General features: G+C 40.0%; 1 protein-coding gene across 2 annotated transcripts in view; it reads right to left on the reverse strand.

Moving 5' to 3' along the window:
* Window positions 1-23,749, reverse strand: part of MCD1 (multiple chloroplast division site 1) — a 72,330-nt gene that overhangs the window by 32,202 nt on the left and 16,379 nt on the right. For both annotated transcript variants that reach the window (XM_087699789.1, XM_087699790.1), the window contains exon 2: window positions 16,775-16,932. In XM_087699789.1, the coding sequence (XP_087555915.1) occupies window positions 16,775-16,932 (158 nt within the window). The remainder of the gene's footprint in view (window positions 1-16,774; window positions 16,933-23,749) is intronic.

Genomic DNA, 23,749 nt, shown 5'->3' on the forward strand with positions numbered 1-23,749 from the left:
TGAGTGGCAAGTCTTCAATCTGATTTGCCCCTTGATTCAAGCAATCAATCGACCTTCACCCACTTCGAGATTGTTGGAAATGCCCCAAATTTAATGGTTGGCTAGTCCTCCACCTGATTTCATCTGAAAATCACCTTCAATCCTGAATAATTCAGGTCTTGAGGTCTTCAATGTCTGGCACGCTTCCCAAGGCAGTTGGTAAACCCTAATTTTTACTGTAAATTAGGGGTTTATAACCAAGAAATTTGAAATTTCTTAGCCTCCGAGGGTCCAAATGCTGAGATTTTCAAAGCAAGGTTGTGAAACGCCTGAAGAATGAGAGAATGCTAAGGAGACAGAAAACTCAAAGTTTTGTCATATTAAAAATGACTAAAAAATCAATCAAATGTAGTTGTTGCCCTATCCCAACAACAATAAATGTTGTCCCCTATACCTGGAGACCTAAAGTCTACTAACGCCTTCAACCTAGGGCTATTGCCTAACTACCTACACAAATGCCTACAGGTAATGGCTGATACTCAGCTCACGATGATTGCTCTAATTCCTCACGATGCGTTTCTAGCAATAATAAATGATCCTCTCTTTTTTTTCCATAAAATAATAAATGATCCTCTCTCTCTCTCTCTCTCTCTCTCTCTCTCTCTCTCTCTCTCTCTAAGCCTTTGTTTTTGCTCTCCCAACCTTCCCCACATCTTTTTCAACCTCCCTTTAGAAAATTTAACAAGTGGCAACCTTTTCAAATGAATTTTCAGCATTATCAACATTATTATATTAATTTTCAACCTAAATTTACTAAAAATTAATATAATAATTAGTTCGATGTCCAAAAAAATAGTCCGACCAGTCAGTAGTTAAATTGGCTAGGCCACTTCATCTCTCAAGTGTCCCTATGCCCAACGTTAAATATCATTAAACGCCACATCTCTAGTGTCACCAACTCACATTATCGCCAAATAAATTACTTAGGCCAATAAGTGGCACCAAGTACCACCTAGTATATGTACGACATAACTAACTATAACTTTTTCCTTTGACATCCGTTGATTCCCTGGAGTCTCGAGCTTTGATTTGCACTAATCTCAGTTGCAACCCACATGTGCAACATTTACTTAAACATGTGATTAAAAATTAATCCACATGTTAAGTGAGGCTTGCAAAAATACATGTCCTCACAACAGTCCTCCCCCTTAAAATCCTAATATATTGTCCCCAATTGCACTGCCAAATGCATCAAAAGAAAAGTATTGCACTAGAATTTTCCACAAGGTATCATAGTCAACACAATATAGCACACTACTATTCAACCATTCTATATGCCCAACACATGCTAAAAATTACCAGCCAACATAATATAACATAAGACACATAAAGAATCTCAAAAACATTGCTAGATTATCATGTGATTGATCCATTGATCATGAGCTTAATTAATCTAACAAAACTAAAGCATAATATAGCATAAACCATGGCTGAAACATCAATGGCATCATAACATATGCTGTTGTACATAAAATCTATTGAATACCACTGAAAATTAATGACTATACATTGAAAACCAATATTCGATAATCAGTCCTTGATGATCATTACCTGCTGAAAATGTACAATTTCAAAGTTGCAGATATATGTTGAATACATCCAATATTCACTACATCTAGAGCTATCCTTCACTGAGGAGCTAAAAAGCATTAAGGTAAAGCTGCAACAACTCGAGATGGTCTACCAAGTTATCCTCCTCCATCCATTTAGCATTCATTGGTGAATAGTTTTGAAACTTTACCAAGTACCATCTAGAAACCTTACCTTTGATCTTCTCCTCTTTATGTGTCAAAATCTACTCTGGTACCAATATCTCATCAAGCTCTTCAACCTCAGGCTGAATTTCAACACATGAATCCTTTGGCACATCACCATGAAAGGGCCTAAGCAAGCTCACATGAAAGGCATTGTGTGTCTGCCAGTGTGGAGGCAATTTAAACCTATAATATGCATCACTAATCCTCTTCAACACTTGAAATGACCCATAATATCACATGCTCATTGTCATAAGGACATGTATTTTTGAAACCTTAATCTGTGGATTAATTTTTAACCGCATGGTTAAGTAAATATTGCACATGTGAGGTGTAACTCGGGTTAGGGTAAATTTATGAGCCCGAGACCTAAGGAAATCACGGGATGTCAAAGGTAAAAGTTGTTGTAAGTTATGCCACATACGTACTTGGTGGTATCTCATGCTAGTTGTTGGCCTAGGTTATTCATTTGGCTATGAGTGTCAGTTGGTGACACTAGAGAAGTGGCGTTCAATTGTACCTAACGCCAATCTAATGGTCAAAGATGACACAGAGACACTCACGAATAGAAGTTGCCTAGCCAATTTAATTATTGGCCAATCCGATTATTTATCAAGAAAATAAATAATTATGAGATTATTTTTCAGTATTTAAAGACTGAAAATTAATATTTAATTATAGATAATACTGAAAAAACCATTTGGGAAGGCTACCACTTGTCAAAAATGCCCATCAAGACTGAAAAACATCTTTAGAGACTCGAAGGAGGCATTTTAGTGTATTTAGTCTACAAGAGAGAGGGAGGACCTTCTGATTTATAGCCATTGGAGGATCTTCTAAGGCAACCAAGGGCAAGAGAAGACCAATCAACAATAGGTGACAGTATCTACAAGCTGTTGAGACAAGATACCAGCAGTAAATGACTGATTTTCTTCAGTTCTTCGCGAAGAGAGCTTGAATTTCATCTCTCCTCAGCATTGCCTCGTCTCCCAGCCTTTCTATAGCCTTGCTCCAAAGATTACAACATTGAGATTACCAAAGGCTTAAAAATTTCAGATTTCTCTGCTGTAAATCCTAATCTGCAAAGCAGAAATTAGGATTTAGCAACAGCTTCAAGAAGCGTGTCAAAATTTGGAAACTCCAAGACTTCGATTCAAAAGGGTTGAAGCTATTTTTAGTCAAATTCAAGTAGAGGGACCAACAAATCAATGAATTTGGGGCATTTTTCATCTCCATCAAAGCGAGTAAAGACCAATAGACTACCCGAATCAAGGGGCAAGTCAGATTGAAGACTTGCTAGTCATTTTTGGCAGCAAGAGAAGTTAGAATAGTGAAAGGGATTGGGAAAATCCCATTGTACATCAACTTTTTCTTCAATTAACATGTATCTTTGAAACATCACTTATTATGTGGATTAATTTTTAATCAAATGGTTAAGTAAATGTTGCACATATGATGTATAACTGGGGTTAGAGTAAATTTACAAGCTCAGGCCCCGAGAAAATCACGGGATATCAAAGGCAAAAGTTGCTATAAGTTATGCCCCACAAGTACTTGATGGTATCCGGTGTGAGTTGGTGGCCTAGGTCATTCATTTGGCCATAAGTGTCAGTTGGTGACACTAAAGAAGTGGCGTTTAATGGTCCAAATGCCAATCTGATGGTCAAAGATAGCGCAGAGACACTCTGAAAATGAAAGTTGCCTAGCGAATTTAATTATTGGCTAGTCAGATTATTTTTCAGGACACAGAAATAATTATTAGCTTAATTTTTAGTATACAAAGACTGAAAATTAACATTTAATTATGAATAATGCTAAAAAAGCCATTTGGGAAGGCTGTCACTTTTGTCAAAAATACCCGTGCAAGTCTAAAACACATCTTTAGAGGTTGGAGAGAGGCATTTTGGTGTATTTAGTCTGGAAGAGAGTGGGAGGAGATGCTGTTTAGTTATTTGCATCTACAAGCTGTTAAGACAAGGCAGTAGCAGTAAATGACTGATTTTCTTCAGTTCTTCGCGAAGAAAGTTTGAATTTCTCTCTCCTCAGCATTCTCTCTCATGTCCTAACGTTTCTACAAGCTTGCTCCAAAGATTACAGCATTGAGATCACCAGAGGCTTAGAAATTTTAGATTTCTCTGTTGTAAACCCTAATCTGTAGAGCAGAAATTAGGGTGCAACAGCAACCTCAGAAAGCGTGCCAAAAATTGGAAGCTCCAAGACTTGAATTCAACAAGACAGAAGCTATTTTTAGTCAAATTCAAGTGGAGGGACCAGCAAATCAATGAATTTGGGGCATTTTCCATCTCCATCAAAGCAGATGAAGGACAATTGATTGCTCGAATCAAGAGGCAAATCAGATTGAAGACTTGTTGGTCATTTTGGACAACAAGGAAAGTTGAAAAACCAAAAGGAATTGGGAAAATCCATTATACATCAACTTCTTCTTCAATTAAGTTAGATAAATACCGAAAGGGGCGCTAGTTTTGGGACCGACAGGGTGTCCAATGTCCAAGATTATATGGTAAAGTGTACATTTCAGTTTTATGAATTTGTTAATTGTTGTAAATAGTGCTTAATCAAGTTATTTACCACCCTATCCGAGGAGGAAGACTAGTTTCACTCACCTTTGGATATAATTTCTCTTTGCCCTTCGTTTTTTTCATCCATGCCTTTTCAAAACGCAGCAACACATAATCGCCTTTTGAAAAGTGCAAAGCACACCTATGGTGATCAGCTACTTTCTTTTACTTAAAACCTATGGAGTTAACCTCCTTGAATTAACCATCAAGTTGTGGATGGAAGGATAAAGAGAATTTCAGTGTTGTGCCCATATTCTTAAACAATCCTTTCCAAAACAAACTTATCATCCGTGGGTCATGCTCACTAATGATCGACTCTAGCATACCATGGTACATGCTACATAAAAAGACGTGCCATATAATCAATCTTTATCTTTTTCCTCAACGGAATGAAGTGGGCCTACTTATTGAACCTATGTATGATCATCCATATCCCATCATTCCCTCTAAATGTACGTGGAAGCTCAAAGATGAAATCAATAGCAATGCTTTGCCAAGGCCTATCAGAAATAGGCAAGGGCTACAATAAAACCGGCATCTTTTGCCTATCATACTTGGACTTTCTTGCATACTATGAATGTCCTTTCAATCTACTCAACATCATAGCTTAAAGCTCAACAATAAAAGAAGTACTAAACTACCTTAACTGTGGCATCAATACCTCTATGATCCGCATAGGGAGAAGCATGACTCTCAGTCATCACCATGGCCCTCAACTGCTTTGTGACACACACTCATCTATGCATCATTGGAAAGCCCTATCAAAGTACAAAGTGATCATGCCTCTAGCCATTGCAAAGCTACTCATATACATTTCCAAAGTCTGAATCAGCATCTTACTGATCCTTCATGGCATCCAACTCAATATGATAAATCATGAGAATAGCCAATAACTAAGACTTACAAGACAATGCATCAGCCACCACTACATTCTTTTTGCTATCTATGTGCACAATCTAAAATGAAGCATAGCCAAGAAGTTTACCCATCGGATATGCTTCTCACATAACTTCATCTAAGTCAAGAAGTAGCACAAATTCTAATAGTATGTCCGCACTATAAAATCAGCCCCCAAAAGATAGTATTTCCATGTGGAAAGTGCATGAATTACAGCCAAGAGCTCTTTCTCATAGACTTGCAAATTCCTCCCTGCACCATAGGAAATACAACTCTCGTAAGTAATTACATGGCCGTCCTGTATTAAAACAGCCCCATTGTTATTCCCACATGCATCACATTGCACAATAAATGACTTCCTGAGATCAAGCAATACAAGGACAGGATCCGAAGTCATTTTATTCTTTAATGCATTCAATGCTGAAATTTCCACTCCTGTCCATCTAAATGGCACATTCTTTTTCTTCAAAGTATGCAATGGAGAAGCAATTTCAGCAAAGTTCCATACATACTTCCTATAGCACGAACAAAGACCCATAAAATTGCAGATCTCATAAACATTCTGAAGATGTGGTCATGAAGGAATTGCCCCAACCTTAGTAAGATCCATACGAACGCGATCAGCTGATACAATGTGACCCATAAAGTGAATCTCATGCAAAAAGAATTCACTTTTCTTGTCATCATTAATCAACAACTCATGCCTACATATCTCATTGAATACTATTGTCAACTGCTTGTGATGCTCAGCCTCATTCTTTGAAAAGACAATCAGAATTGGGGGTTTTCACACGAGGAAACTTTGATTTCTCTCGTTTCTTAGCATTCTCTCACTTTCTTTAACCCATTCTCTAAAAATCTCAACATTTCTTTGCCAATTGAAGGTATTCTCAGTCACATTTGGTGGACAACAATGAAATTTCTGCTATAAACCCTACTTCTCATTAGAAATTAGGATTTAGCAACCACCTTGGGACCCTTGCCAGCAATTTGGGCATCATACACTGAAATCAGGTTTGATGGACGGCAATGAGATTTTTGCTATAAACCCTAATTCTCAGCAGAAATTAGGGTTTAGCAACCACCTTAGGACTGCTGCTGGTGATTGGGGCATCATACACTGAAATCAGCAGCTTAGAGGAATTGCCAAGGATTTCAAATGCCAACCCATCCCATTTGATTTGGGGTAACATTTGCCCAGTTTATAGTCCAGTTTGTAATGTCCAAGATTATTATGGTAAAGTGTGCATTTCAGTTTTGTTGATTTATTAATTGTTATAATAAGTTATGTTGACATAAACCCTCTCACTAGCTCCCCATGTGCTTTGCTAGGATTTGACATAAACCTGCTCACAATTCCCATTGCATGGGCAATGTCAAGTTTAGTGTCAACCGTAGCATATATGAGTGGCCTACAAGCTGAAGCATAAGGAACACCCTCCATAGAGTTGATTGTGTTACCATATTTTGGGCAATCTGCTTTGCTAACATAGTACCTCGAAACGGCATTTTGAGGCTGCAAAAATGGACCGGCCGTTTCAAACCGAAACAGAAACAGCAAACCAGTGTTTCGACATCCTACAGTCTAAAACAAGCAGCGGCCCGCAAGTTATCCAGGGAGAATACGCAAGTAGCATTCTTTGTTCAACGCGAATCGCGATCACCTCGACTCTCCTCAATCCTGCAAGCTGCACTCGAACTCTCAAGTCATCGTCGTCGTCTCCTCCTCCTCCTCCTCCTCCTCCTCCTCCTCCTCCTCCTCCTCCTCCTCCTCTTCCTCCTCCTCCTCCCATTGCCTAATCATAGCACCGGAACCATATTGGAGGCACATTACTCCAATCAAGGAATACAAGGTCTCCAGCAGATCAAAGAAGTGGCGGTGCAACTATTGTGAATTGGAGAAATGGAGGAGCGTAACACGCGTGAAAGACCACTTGATATGTGTTCCCAACAAAGACATCAGGCCTTGCACAAATGTGCTGGCAGAAGTAACGGTAACTCTTCATCTTTAGCGCCGAAAGCTTATGGGTATTGAGCTAGAAGAGGATGAATCCTCTCGTCCAACACCACATCGAGTTAATGAAGCACAAGTGGGGCAAGGAGAGGCTAGTGGGCCTAGTAGCACTAGTCAAATTGGAGATGTCAATGGCCCATCAAAAAGAAGTGCATCCATATCCATATCGAGTCCAAGTGCAAAAAGGGTCGCATTACTATCTTCAAGTGGTGGGCAAAAGAGCTCCTTGCATGATACAAGTGTCCATGCAAGACTTCAAAGACACGCAATTGTGGAGGCAACTAGGGAACTCAAATGCTTATTTATTCGGTGTGCTATCCCTTTCAATGTGGCCACTACATTTCAATAAAAGACAATCAAGGGAGTGAGCCGCATAGGGTGTGAGTGGGGAGGCCCATCCGGAGATGCATTACGCACACGAGAGCTTCGAAAGGAAAAAGCATCCATAGAGGCTCAATTGGAGCCCTTAAAGAAGACATGGGCGAAATATGGATGCACAATATTATACAATGGATAGTACATATACGTCAAAGGAATGTTTACAATGTTTTGGTGTCTTCATGCAAAGGCACCATATTCATTAAGGCCATCAATGCCTTTGCCTCAAGTCTTATCATCACAAGAGCTTTCATTTGGAAGCACGTGCAATAGGTCATCATGGACATAGGAGTCCAAAATGTAATGCAAGTGGTGACAGATAATGGAAGTAATTGTATGTCTATGGTGACATATGCTTGAGGAGAAGTTTCCTAGCATAGTATGGACTCCATGTGCATCCCATTGCCTTGACTTACTTATTGAAGATGTTAGGCGAATGTCTTAGGTGGATGATATTTTCAAGACGGCAACAAGCATAGTAAGATTTGTGAAGAAGAGGCCATCTGTCACAAGCATGTTTCGAGCCAATAGCACACTTGAGCTATTGAAGCCCTCTGCCACTAGATTTGTTTATATATATTTATTGTATTAGAGAGGTTGATAGAAGTTCATCCAAATTTGATACGGACCATTGCATGCCAAAAATGGCCCACATAGAGTGAGAGCGAGTCTCCAAAGGCTCTTGCTTTTCGGCGCAATATTTTAAATGAGAGTTGGTGGATTGAGACAAAGGCATTGGTAAAAAGTCTCATTTCTATTTACACTACAATATTGTGCATCACTAATATGGAGGGAAGTACTTTGGGCCTTCTATATGAGTATATGAATAAAATTGGTGAGACCTTGCTTCGCAACAACTTTTTGTCCCAAGACATATAAGTTTTTGTTTAACTTTTACACATGTAATTACTTAGTGTTAACGACTCCTTGATGATTGATCATTATTTTAACTTCTAAGCTTTTAACTTATTTTATCTATGATCCATCATTCTTCGCTCTGAAGTGGAATGCACGATGGGATTATTTCCATAAACCAAACCATTTTGTCACACATATCTTGCATCCCCTTTGGCGCAACGAGGAGCAATATACTAGCGAGGAGTTAGAGGAGGGTTTTATGGAGTACATGAGGCGCCTCACAAGGAATAGTATAGATATAATGAGAAGAGCAAAGGATGATTTGCTCACATTCCATAATCGTTCTCTTCATTTGTGACCAATCCATAGCTAGGCTTCGAGAGACACAACTTCAGCTTATCTCTTGGTGAGAGAAATACAGTAATTGTGCTCCTACTTTGGTATGTAATTTGTAACTTTTATATTTGAATCTTGATAATCTAATACATTATACAACCTAGGTAGCAAGTTCTGTAATCTATTGTCCACTTAAATGTTGATTTTACAGCTTGCCTATTGGCAATTGTCAATTACTTAACCTCAATCTCTTAAATTTGAATAGAAACACATTGCCATTCGCTTCCTCTCGCAAGATTTTCGTTCACCGCTTGCTGAGAGGAACTAGAGCATGAGCCCTCTTCCACACCAAAAAGAGAAACAAGCTCACAACTGCCCAACTAAAGTGTTTAGTGTCTTGCCATTGCAATCTCCAGCTTCTTGAGAGAACCACTCTATCCTCTAAGCCTTCACAGGTAAATTAGTAATGATTAGTATCATGTATAATTAACTTTTTAGCCTTGACACTTGACATTGCTTGGAAGTTGGATTGTAAATTATGATATATATAAATATTGAATACATTGAATCTTCTCAAGTTTTCTCATATGATATATCTTTGTCTCGTTCACCTTTACAGATGACTATTGACAAGATTAATATAGAGAAGGTGTGTAACATCCCGGAGATACCACAGGAGGAGCGGGATATCTACTCCAAGCTCTATGAGGAGCTATCAGCACCGATGCATGAGACTCATGCACAAAGGAGCGTTAGAGTCACTAGAGCGAAGACCACACTTGATCGTGCATCACAAGTAGAGTCAGAGCCCGAGTCCAAGACTGAGACTAAGACTGCTTCATTAACTTCTCGATCAGGATCCTCGGAGTCGAGCGAGAAGATGGTCCATAGATCCTCAGAGTCCAGATAAGTCATGACTCCTAATATACAAGAGTCAATTTAGCATTGCAGATTCTAGACTACAATTGCCAGTTGTTCATTGATGTTGATACTTATTACTCAATAGTTACTAGAGTCTAGAGACTAATACACAGTGCTTAGTGCTCACTAGACTTTGGAGTTTTGACAGACTATTCACACAACATAGTTACATGTATCATTATATCTTGATTTCACTTATTACGCATCTTGATTCTTATTCCATTGTTCTTCATATCATCTCCATTGTTCTTGATATCAGTCTTCACTACTCCTTAGATCATAGATGTTTCATGAGTCATAAATTATAATTCATTTTGTTGTCTTAAGTTTTAAAAATTGAGTCTTAATTGTGTTAAGTTGTCTAGTTTCAAACATTGAGTCTTGACTCCTAAATCTTCACTCGTGAGTCGTGACATGTGTATTGAATCATGATTTCAATCATATGATATAAAGACTCAAGTTTTGTATAAAATTTGGGTACATGTCATTGTAGGCATCAATATATTTACATACCCACGTAATACTGTATTTATTTTAGCATACAATCCAAAATGTCATTTCCTCGTTTTCAAAATTTGACCGAAAATCCAAAACTCCAATTTTTCATGTTTCCGAAACTCCCCCATGCCATGTTTACTAAGCTTAAGGTATGGTGGTAATGGAACACTAAGTGGCTTAGCATCTACCATTAAAAAACAATCAAGTACCTTGCTGACGTACTTTTCTTATGAGAGAAATAAGAGCTGTTGCTCTCTATCTCTCGTCACACGCATGTCCAAAATGCATTCAACTGCCCCCAAGTCCTTCATGGAGAAGACTAAATTCAGCTGTCTTTTTAGTGCATTAACCTGGCTTTTATGTTTACCAACAATAAGCATATTATCCACATAAAGCACAAGGGTAATAAGGCTTCCATCATCAACCTTCTTTATATATAAGCAATGATTGACATTGCTTCTTCTAAACCCATATGAAAGCATGAAGGCATCAAATTTCTTATACCATTGTCTAGGAGTCTATTTTAAACCATATAAGCTTCTCTTAAGCTTGCACACCAAATGCTCCTTTCCTGGCATAACAAAGCCCTCTGGTTGCTTCGTGTACAGCTTTTTTTCTAAATCACCATACAAGAATGCAATTCTAACATCCATCTAATCAAGCTCAAGATCCATAGATACTACAATAGCAAACAATACTTGAATAGTGGTCATTTTAACAACAAGAGAAAAAACTTCCAGAAAGTCAATCGCCTCTTTCTATGTATAATCCTTAGCCACAAGCCTGGCTTTGTATTTGATTTCGTCATCCACACACTTGATTTTACAGACCCATTTGTTAGGAATAGCTTTTCTATCTTTGGGCAATGGACCCAAATCCCACGTATCATTCTGATACAATGACTCCATTTCTTCCTGCATAGCTAGCACCCACTTTTTCTTTAATTCACATGATAATGCCTCTTTATATGTGAGAGGCTTACTCTCATCTCTGAGTAAAATGCAGTCCAAAGAGGGATCAAACCTCTATATAGGTCTTTTGACACATGTACACCTTCTCACCCAATGATCTATATTATCAAGCAATGGATCTACATCCAAAGAAATGTCAATGACGTCATTATTCGGCTGCTGAATTACATTTTCAAGTTGCTGTAATACCTTTTCAAGCTGTTGTAACTCATTTTCAGCAAGCTCATGTTGTTGCCCAAGCTGATTTTCAGCATCCCTTTGCTGCCCATTTTCATCTAGCTCAATAATGACATACTAATTATCAAAACAAGCATGGAATGGAGCTGAATTTTCAGTGGTTGATGGCTGTTCAAGTGGCTGATCATGCTGAAATTTCACTTTCTTTTTGTTTAAATCACTAGATGTGGCATTTTTCAGCAACTTTGATTCATTAAATACCACATCTCGGCTGCGTAGTACCTTTTTCATGCTTGGAACCCAAACTCTATAACCCATTTCACTTTCATCTCCCTAACCCATGAAGATGCCTCTAAGGGATTTCATGTCAAGTTTGGTTATGTTATGAATAGGTACATGTACATAGCACGCACAGCCAAAGACCCTTAAGTGCTCATATGAAGTAGGTTTACCAAACCAAACCTCTTCAAGGATGCCACTTTCAAGTGCACGATGTGGAGATCGGTTGCAAATATGCACCATGGTTTGAAGTGTCTCTCCCCAAAACGATTGCGAGAGATTAGCTATGGACAGCATGCACCGAATCTTCTCACATAAAGTGCAATTCATTTGCTCAGCCACACCATTAGATGACAAATTATAAGGGGCTATAAGCTCCCGTTTAATCCCATTTATATCACAAAACTTATTGAATTATTTATATATATACTCTGCCCCATTGTTTGTTCTTATGCATTTTAGTTTTAAACCCTTTTGAGTACTAACAGATGCATCAAATCTTTTAAAAGCATCCAATGCCTTGCTTTACTGCTTAAGCAAGTAAACCCACAGCTTTCTAGAATGGTCATCAATAAACAACACGAAATAACAAAAACCACTATGAGTTTTTGTTGGCATGATACATACATCAGAGTGGACTGAATCCAAAATACATGCCTTCCTAGAGGCTCCATGAGAGTATGAACTCTTTACATATTTTTCAAAAATGCAGTCATAACAAAAGTCAAGCTTTGAGTTTTTCACATTAACTCTTCCAAGTGAAGAAAGTGCCTATAAACCCTTTTGGCTCATGTGTCCAAGACGCTTGTGCCATAGCTCTTGCAACTACAACAAACTTTCCCAAAAGCATCTTGCAATGAAGATAATATAGAGTTGCCTTTTTACCGCCGCTAGTGACTACATTGGATTCTTCTATATCTTCCACATTCCACCACCAAAGATAGTGAAGTAACCCCTGTTGTTTAACTACCGAACAAAAAGCAAGCTCTTCTTAATACCACGTATATATCTAACATCATGAAGAATCAATTCCTGGACATTTTCAAGAGCTAGGTAGATGGTGCCCACTCCAATATCACATGCATGGTTATAGGTAAACTTTCCCGAGGTTACCTGCTGCATAAGAAGAAAAACACTCCAAAGATGAAGTAACATGAAATGAAGCACCACTATCAACAATCCACGATTGTGACAAACCAGCATGAGCTGAGAACAAAGCATCTATCACAACCCTTTTACTAATATACATGTCTTCTACTATCATAGCATGTGGATCTGACGATCCAACTAGCAAAATCGGCATCTTTATTTTATTCTATCTCCTCAATGACAACATTAGATACCACATTTACCTTCTCCATTTCTTTAGGGATAGAGCTACCATCCTTCTCATTCTTTTTGCATTTTGCATTAGCCTACTTCTTGTGTTCTTGCTCCCTTTTATAGTACTTGGAATCGGGCCTTTTATGCCCTTTGCATCCACATTGATAGCAAGTGACATCTTGCCATGTTTCTTTGCTTTTGCCACAATTTTTGTACTTATTTGCAACATTTAATCTCTTTTCAGTTCGTCTCTTACATTATAGGCTAATCCACTATTTTCCCCACTTGCCTTGCATCTAATCTCCTCATTGAGAATAGAACCACGCACACCATCAAATGTCAAGTTGAGGTTGTTGCTCAATGACACAACCAATGCTTCCCATGGATCTGGCAAAGTCATAAGCAAGAAGATAGCCTTTAGCTTAGGATCAAAAGCCAGCAAGCCTACATCCTGTAACTAACTCAAAGTATCAATGAATGCATTTAAATGCTTTGAGGCGGGCTTAGACTCGTCAAGCTTCAAGTTGACCAACTTTCGCATGAGATGGACCTAATTAACAGGAGTCGCATATGCAAACTTTCGCATGAGATGGATCTAATTGACAGGAGTCATATATGCAAACTTGCACTTCCAAAAGTGCCCAAGAAGTAGATATTTTGCTGCAATTTCAGTCTGAAGGGCTGATTACAGCATATATGAACTAAATTTGATACATATGCATAGGAGACAGCTCCCACTTCAATAATACATCACCATAATGTCCAAATGCAATAACTCAAGTGCTGTATGTACCACTGTTTCACTGCACAATGAGCATTCAGCAATACATGTACCAAGAGAAGATGCCTTTTTACAACATTTGATACATCCCAAGTCCAAATTTCTCCCACTCAGCAATGAATCTGCTGCTGTAATTTCACCATCAAAGCACAAATCGGTTCAAAATGCATCACCAATGCGAAAGCCCCATAATTTTTGCAATAAATCTGCCCTAATTGCATTAATACATCATCCCGAGTATCAAATACGAGGAAATGTGGCAGAAATTTCACAAATTCTGCAAAACCCCCAAATTTTAAGGTTCAAATGTGCACAAATTTCAGTGAAACTGACTTAGTTGAGCAAAATTTCACTTGTACATGAAAAGGCCCAAAATTTCCGAAGCAAACGCACACAATGTCTGCAATTTTTGGATCAAATGTCTCTATTTTGCATGAACAGCATCAAACCTAGGAAAAGCCCCAAATTTTCAGGCACACGTCTACACAAATCTGAGAACTGTGCTTACGCGCGCGAAACCCTGTCAGTGAGCAAGGGGCTTGCTTGTTGCAGAATTTTTTTAAAAAAAACTAACAATAGAAAAGGCTTCCCGAAACGTGACGAAAGGCAGCCGTTGACTTGCCGTGAGCAATTGCCTGTTTTGCATGGTCTCCACCAGGCCATCGCTTGCACAACCTGACCAGTCACTTACTATTGGAAAAGGCTTCTCGAAACGTGACGAAAGGCAGCCGTTGACTTGCCGTGAGCAATTGCCTGCTTGGCATGGTCTCCACCAGGCCGTCGCTTGCACAATCTGACCAGTCACCTACTATTGCATGGTCTCCGCCAGGCCATCACCTACACAACCTGACCTATCGCCTACTGTCGCCTGGTCAAAACTGACCTTCGACTACCTCGCCTAGTACACACGTCTGAAAGATGACAACCTAACCTGTGGGAGTAGAAAACAAGCCTGAAACACTGTCTGCAAACCACCGCCTGCCTCAAGAAGTGCACACACCTTGTCACAGCTGTGATATCACTTTGTTGGGATGAGTGCATAATGGAATGTGAGACAGAAATGGAGTAGGAGCTGTGTTGAGAGTGAGAGTGAGAGAATCCCAAGATGAGTGTACCTATTGTCACAATACACAAGGAATAAAATGTATTTATATGTTAGGGTAGATGTTTATACACACACAGATTAAGGGACTTTACACCCAACATAGTTCAAGAATTCTGCTATTACCAGGAGACACTCCTCCATGCTCTCATGAAGTGCATAAAAATCCAATACCACATTGTTTGGGAGTGCACCCTCAACAACAAGTTGGAGATTGATCAATATACTTTTGGGACAATTCAATGGATCTTTCACAAAGGCTCTTTCATTGCATTCAACTCTTCATCATCTAGGCCATTTAGGCACTCAACTCCCCTAAGGGTTTGAGAGCTGCTTTTAACATAAATACCGGGCATCATGTCCTGCTTTTGAGCACTATCATCAAGTCAATTGGTGCTTTTGGGAGTTATTTAGTCAGTCGTTCATCCTTTTAAGTCTTTTAATCACCGACTGGCTGCCCATTGGTCATTTAGTTCATGGCTATATGCAGGCAGCCTGTCATTTTGGTGATACAGCTCAGTTTCTGCAGCATCATTTCACCCACTTCTCTTCCTTGCTCACATGCTTGTGTTTATGCATGCAGTTTCTGCTCAGTCCATTCATGCCATTTTACAGCTCTGTTTGTCGTTCTGCTAATTAGATGTGTTTTGACACTCAATAGTGATTTCACAAGTCTAAATATAGGTCTAGTTAGATGTTGCTGGCAAAGCTAAACAGGATGCATTGGTGTAAATTTTTACTTAGGCTGACATACAGAATCTTACTACTCAAAAGCACTCCATGTGCCTCTAACCATACAATTGCTTGTCTTGTAAGGTTATTTAATTTGTTCACACACTCCAATGATGGTTCATGAACTATGCACAAACTCATTGTGTGAGTCTTCATCCATGTCTGACACCATCACTAGCTTTCTTAGCTAACACCTAACACCTAGGTTCAAACCAGTTGGAGTGCACAGCCATCCATCCTCCTGATAGCTTAGAGGATCCATCTGCCTAGATCAGAACTGTTATGCAAATCAAACTGATTCTTAGTGGGATCCTCAAAACAGCAATGACTGGAAGTTAAAGACCAACCAACACAAAGTATTACTGTCAGACCTGATTGAAGTAAAATCAAGCTACCAGTCGGTTAGCTGTTGGGTGATGGCGGTCACATCACAGGATTCGCAACAAGCATCCTTGATGGGAGCTGACCAAGACTCAAGACTTGATCCTCAAAACAGCAATGACTGGAAGTTAAAGACCAAACAGCACAAAGTATTACTTTCAGACCTGATTGGAGTAACATCAAGCTACCAGTCGGTTAGCTGTTGGGTGATGGTGATCACATCACAAGATTTGCAACAAGCATCCTTGATGGGCTGGCCAAGACTCAAGACTTGTATTCTTGTCTAACTTGGATTGAACTTTAACAAGCCCTTCTGGGATATTGTCTGGATGATTATGTATCTCTCAATTATGGAGAGTTAGCACTCTGGTATAACAGAGCACTCTGGCTATAACAAGATTTTACATTAGCCAATGCTAGCTCATCTAAATTTTCATGAAGAACGCTAGTCAAGACTGTCCACTCCCCTGTGCAGTCTGCTTTTATCATAAATTCTGAGATCTAATCGTAGAGCTATCTCAAAACATTAGACTACAACTGTTTGTACTGACCTCATTTAAGTAAGTCCAACTTAAAATAATCAAACTAAGGAACTGGTAAGCTGTTCAAATTGCATAGAAATGTAAGTAGCTACTCAACTGTACAAGTCATGCAGAATCGCTAGTGCATACTAATGTGAACAAACATGTATTAAAAAAATCTAGATTTTCAATATTTCTTTTTCCTTCACCAAAGGTAAAGCCTCAGAACATACTCTGATCTCCTATCAGATCTCAATTGTCCCCTTTTGACCAGATCTGCAACAGAACCACCTGCTCTTCCTGGAGGCTTTGCCAAGAATGCTAGCACAGCTACAGCAACAGATGTGCTCAATATTAATGTCCCTAAATTTGTGGGCAGCCAATGGATAACCTGTGGGAAAACATCATAAGTCTCTTCTTTTCGTTTCTGTACAATTACCTCATAACTCTCTCTCTCTCTCTCTCTCTCTCTCTCTCTCTCTCTCTCTCTCTCTCTCTCTCTCTCTCTCTCTCTCTCTCTGTGGCAGGTGAAAAAGCTTAAATTAAATGAGAATGTTTATATAAGGCCTTGTGGCCAGCCAAAGAAAATCAAAAAAATCATAAGTGAAGCCAAAGGCTACCAAAATATAGCACACAAATATCATGTGGGGGGCACAACAGGAGTGGAGCGAACAATATGCTGCCATGGAGCAGCCACTTCAGCAAGGACAAGGCCACCCAAACACCATGGAAGAAATCTGCCATAACAGTTATCATCAAACGAGGGCCACGTGACCATGGATACAAGCCAAATCAAAAATAAAGACATTACGGGTGCACCAAATGTACAAGAGAGCAGTCCATCTCAAAAAATGGACAAGCCAAGGATGATTTGGCCACAAAGTGGTAAAAGAAGGAATCTTGCCTAGATCCAACAACGGATGGCTGTGTATTCTAATCTTAAATCTAAGAAGTATTACAATGGACAATAGAAACAACAATTATTGAGGATGTAAACTCGTGCCACCAACTACTATTGAGTAAATTCATTAGGATGGTAGAGATGTAGAGGCTCATACTTTGATTGCATTGTCTATTAAACCTACCATGATCTCATATATTCCCTCATGTAAGAGAGCTCAGGATGCTTGGGATACTCTTGCATGTTTGTATCAAGGAAGAAATGAAGCACATATTGCTTACTTGCAAACATATAGATGAAGACGACTCCATGGACCTTTTTTTGAAATAGGTCAAAGATCTTAAGGAAAAGTTTATTACTATAGATGAGATTTTATTAGAACAATTTACTTTTGTAGAATGTTCTCAATGATCTCCCTAATTCTTATCAAAGGTTTGCATATACTCTTTGTATAATGATGAAAGGTGATCTGAATGCTTTGTCATTTGATGATGTGTTGCTGCAAGAAGAATAATCCTGTCACCATTGACACTAGGCCTATTGGGATAGGATGGGCTATTGGGCAGGATAATGAAGGATATAGGTATGCAATTCGCTTTAGAGCAAAGGTCTTGAATGAAAGGCAACGCAAGTATCCACAAATCAAGCGTAAGCTTTGGGGTATTGTGCCCGCACTCAAATGTGATAAGGAGTATTTTATTGGTGCTTTAGTGGTTGTTGAGACTCATTGCTTGCCTCTTTTTGGAATGATTACTAGTTATTCTACTCTCGATATAGCGATGCTTTGTTGGATTGCCTACATCAAGCCATTGAATTGAGAATTTAAGCACATTGCAGGAAGAGAGAATCCAGTGGCTAACATGCTTTCGAGAGCCAGTTTTGATGATGAGAAATCACTTCTTATGGAGGATGAAGAGGCTGAAAATTCAGCTAGGATTGATCACTTGTGCGATGTATCTTCTTTTGAGGCTTTTGTAGAAGAGGTATATTCAAGTGAGTGGTTGCAGATTGGATCGTATTTGAGTAAGCTCACAAAAGGGTTGAATAGTCTGATGCAAAACATAGAAGGATTAGGCGTAAGGCCTATGGTTATTTTTTGCGGAATGGGGTGCTTTGGAAGCATCCTAAGAAAAGAGGTGGAATTCCTTTGCCTGTAATCTATGACGAAGCTATGCAATTGTAGGTTATGCGTGAGTTTCATGAAAGTGCATGGGCTGGTCATAGAGGAACATTGGCTTCTTATAAGAAGATTAAAGAGCACTATTGGGAAAAAGGGATGTATAAGGATATATCACACTTTGTGGAGACATGCATGGCATGTCAGTTGTACTCTTCAGTGCAGCATAGGAATGGATTGCATCCAACATATCCACTTTGTATGCACTACAAGTGGGTCATTGGTTTTATTACTATGCCAATGGGACTTTGGCAAATCAGATATATTCTGCTTGCAAGGGAAGATCTTACCAATGAGATTGAGGGAAGAGCACTACGAACGAAGACTACTAGTGTTATAAATTCTTGCTTGAGGAGATCTTTTGCAGATATGGTTGTGTGGGTAAGATCACTATTGATCATGGAGAGTTGGATGCAAATGAGGCTAGAGAATTCTTCTCTAGACATGGTAATAAATTTGATTTAACTTCAACATATAACCCAGAAGGAAATGGGAAGAGAAAGAGAGGTCATCCACCTATAATGAAGGCTTTCGCCAAGCTTGTGGTGGAAGGATTGGGGATTGGCCAAGGATGTTGCCCTATGCTCTTTGGGCGGGTCAAACTACTCATAGTGTTACTACAGGTTTTATGCCTTCAGAGTTGACGTATCGGCAAAAGCAAGTTATGCCGACAGAAGTTTGTGCACTTACTGGAGTGTTTTACCTTGGTAGGAGGATATGTCTAGAGAGGAGCTCTTAGCTCTTCGCATTCAGCAACTTGAGCAAAGGTCGGAGGATGTACAAAGTGCACTACAAAAGCTCAAAGAAGCTAGGTTGCAAAATAAGGAAAGGTTTGATAGCAAGCATAGGCTACGGCCTAAAGCAGTTGAAGAAGGAGATTGGGCATTGCCATATGATAGCAGCCTGGACAATCAATACAGCACTTTTCGCAAGATAGTGAGAAGATGATTTGGACCTTACAAGGTGGAGCATGCATATGACAATGCTACTTATGAGCTCACTGAACTTGATGGAACGATCTTGAAGACACCTATTGCAAGCAAGTCGATCAAGATTTTCAAGAGATGAGATAAAGCTGAATATGCATTGGAAAATTTAGTTGAGGATGAGAATGAGCCTATAGCTCACGAGTTAGATAGAGAAGTAGTGGATGATGTTCTGGAAGGTGATATTATTTTAAATGTTGAGGATGACGAGCTAGACTTGTTTGTAAAGCTTGGAGGAGAAGAGGATGAGTAGATGTGGCACATCCAGAGGATGCGCAAGTTCAGAGGGATGGATGTTGTAAGACTACAGGTTTAGTGAAGGAAGAGCAAGGAAAAGACGGCCATACACATATTTTGAGTATGTGCTTGGAGTGTACTTAAACAGGATCTTTACAAGATTTTCAAGTAGGAGAATTGGTCTACCAAAATAGTCTAAATGACTAATATTAAGTTATAATGACTTATTGAGAACTTTGGATGGATCCAAACACATACAAGGACCTATTTTGAATAGTACAAGTCATCCAAGATCAAAAACTATCAAAAAGTAATATGTTTTACAAAAAGCACTACTTTCAAATATTTTGAGAAGATTTTCGCAAATCTACCTGCATTAACTTGTAAATCAAGGTCATTCCGATCATTTTGAGCACCTAGATGACTATATTTAGAGTTTGTATAACAAAGTTATGGCCGAAACAAGTCGCAGCTTGACTCAAGGCCTGCAAAAAAACAAAAGTAAGGAACGCAAAAAATAAAGGCAAGAAAGGCAAAAGCAAGATTTTATGTTTGGAAAGTAAGATTTTGAGTTTGTAAACAAGGGATAGAGTTGTACAAATAGAAGCATGGATGAAGGAGAAGGCCTAGGCAATCAAAGTTCCGAAGATAAACTCATGTCTTGGTAAAAAGGACGCAAGCTTGATTTCTAAATGGGTGCCTTAGCCCAAAAGGCTACCCGAATAAGGAGGTTGAGCAAAGATTCTACTTGACTTTGGCCTAAAAGCTAAAGGTCTTGTAAAGAGTACTTATTTTTGTATTATTAGAGTTTGCTTGAGGGTTTTTCATCTTTGTACAATGCTTATATTTAGTAATACATAGTGTTGTTTGCTATCTATTCTTCTTGTCTCTCATCTTCCGTCTTGTATGATCAAGAGCCCTTGCGATTAGTGGCTATTCACGAATCACCTGAGCTCTTCAGGATGTGAACATAAGTATCACACCAAAGCACCTTGAAATAAGAGACATCCGGCTTTTAACCAAAGTGAGCCTCGAAAGGTGTCACACCAACCGTGGCCAATATAGGGGATCGATTAAGGATGTGGACAACAGTGGCCACTACTTCAGCCCATAGACAATGAGGTGTCTGTCGATGATCCATCATAGTTTGCACCATCTGGATCACACTACAATTATTCCACTCCAATATACCATTCTCCTGAGGCGTATTCTTGTTGGCAAACTCCTTGTGTATGCTACAATCTTCATAAAACCAAGTTAGCTCATAGGAGGTTAACTCCCTCCCCTTGTCAAAACGCAAGGTCTTGAGTCTCTTGCCAAACCTATTCTCCTCAAAGATCAACCAATCCTTACAGTGCGAGAATGCTTCTCCAAGAAATACACCTACGTCATCTTGCTAAAATCATCAACTACTAGCATAAAATACAAACTCCCCTTAAGAAACTCCATCCTCATCGGTCCACATAAGTCCGTCAAAACAAGCTCCAAGGGCTCCTTAGCTCTTTTTGAAGCCTTGTTGGCAATAGCATCTCTATGCTGCTTGCCACGAATGCAAGATACACATGGCACGTGGCTCACCCCAATCTCTAGCAATCCACACACAAGCTAACCACAAGCTGCTCTCCAAAGGTACTCATAGGTGAGGTGGCCAAACCGCGCATGCCATATTCAGTCTGAGTTTGAGAAGAAAGCAGAGAAGAAAAGACAGATGAAGTCTGCATCTTATAGACTCCATTCTCCGCATGACCTGCACAAAGAACCTCTCAAGGCACTCCATCAAGAACTCAAAAGGAGTCCTTATCAAACTCGACTGTAAGGCCAAGAGCACAAATCTTGCTCATCAAAAAAAGATGATACCCTCTACCCAACGAGCATATAGAGAACCTTTGATGTATGGGCACCATCTTGCCTATCCGGAATCAATTACATATCACCTTTGCCTTTGATCGGGACCAAAGAATTGTAACCTATGAGAATCTGCCCATGCACCACACACATATATGCAATACCATCTAAAGGAGTCATGTGGCCGGAAACACCACTATCCACAATCCACTCGCAAGACTGTGGGGCTAGTATCGCTGCATCAATGGCCATCAAAGAAACATCCTCATTCATCTTCAAATAGAGAAAGGCGGCCGATGAAGGAGTAGCCACCACTCCTCAGTCCTTTGTAGTCTTCTCCTTCTTGGTGTTCTCCTTGTCCTTGTCGAGGCAATCCTTCCTCCAATGACCTATCTTGCCACAAATGTGGCACGTAGACTCATTGGCTTTATCTTGCTTGGACTTCTCGTCCTTCTTTTTCTTCTTCTTCTTCTTTCCATTCTATTGGAAAGACTAACCTATCAACGCCTCCAACTTGGGAGCATTTTGACCTTTGAGCTATTTCTCTTGTTCCAAGACCATCGGAACTAACTCCTCCCACTTAAGGATACCAATCTTCCTTGCAGCAATCAAGGAAGAATAAAATGCATTGAATCAAGGCGGTAACTCAGAAAGAAGAGTTATAGCCATATCCTCCCAAGATAATCACCTTCCCTATCCTCCAAGATAGTCATCTTCCCTATATTCTAGACCTGCATTTGTGATTGCCAAAGCTTATTAACATGCTCCACATAGAAGAAGACTTGTTGAGACTCAAAAAGTCCGCATCTGAACCTCTAGAGACATTTGCTTCATAACAGTCATCTAATTGTACATTTAATCCATCTCCAACCATATCTCTCTGTCAGAGTGCAGCGGTGCGGAAGCGTAGGACTGAGAGAGAGAGAACGCAGAGAGAAGAGAGAGAGAGAGACAGTGGAAGATGAAAATCTGCTGTATAAAGTGTACTGTATACAAAGATATGCAGATATGTACCCGGGCGCAGTGCGCTGGACTGCGTGTCTCCACTTCGATGATGCAACCTGCTGTTCACCTCGAAGTCCGCTGCAGTCTGCACTGTCTCCTATCAGAAATCTGCGAACAGAGACGGAATCTGCGCGTGCCACCAGTCTGTAATCTGCGAGCTGAGAAGTGCAGGAGACTGTTGAAAACCTCGGCTATAAATAGCCAGAATCTGGGCGAAAAAATCAGGCAGGTCGGCTGCATTAAATGCAACCGACTGGACTGCAGTCAATCGGACTGCCACGTGGCAGTCCGACTGTACAGTCCAACTGGATTGTGCAGTCCGGACAGGCTATGATCTCTAACACCCCCTCTCAGAGCCTGGGCAGGGCAGAAGCCTGAGGGATCTGGAATGTCTCCGAAAGTAGAGCTTGGGGAAGTGCTTTCGTAAACAAATCTGCAAGATTGTCCTCCGTCTTGCAGTACTCCACAGTGATGGTCTCATCCAGAAGCTTCTCTCTGATGAAGTGGTACTGGATCTCTATGTGCTTCGTCCGGGCATGAAAAACAGGATTCCGTGCCAAGGCAATGCAACTCTCATTGTCACATTGCAGCAAAGTAGGACGAGTCTGGGGGCAGCCAAGCTCCTCCAACAAACTCCGAAGCCACACAGCCTCACATATGGTGGAAGACGTGGCCCGATACTCCACCTCAGTAGACGAAAGGGCTACCATGGGCTGCTTCTTGCTACTCCATGAGATAACACCTGCACCCAAGGTAAAATAGTAACCTGTAGTAGACCGCCTGTGGTCCACATCACCGACCCAATCCGAGTCGCTCCAACCTGCAAGTACAAGATCTGAACCATCTGTCCCTGCAGGATAATAAATCCCTAAATCAGACGTCCCCCTCAAATACCGAAGTATCCTCTGAGCAGCCTGCCAATGCACCATCTGAGGTTCACTCATAAACCCTGCCAAGAGCCCAACAGCAAAACAAAGATCAACACGAGTGTTGAGGAGCCAAATCAATGATCCAATCAACTGACGATAGCGGGAAGCATCCGCCATGGGAGAAGCTG

This window comes from Lygodium microphyllum, chromosome 19, assembly GCF_053477565.2.
Source record: "Lygodium microphyllum isolate KBCC chromosome 19, Lygodium_microphyllum_v1.1.10, whole genome shotgun sequence".
Classification (NCBI taxonomy): domain Eukaryota; kingdom Viridiplantae; phylum Streptophyta; class Polypodiopsida; order Schizaeales; family Lygodiaceae; genus Lygodium; species Lygodium microphyllum.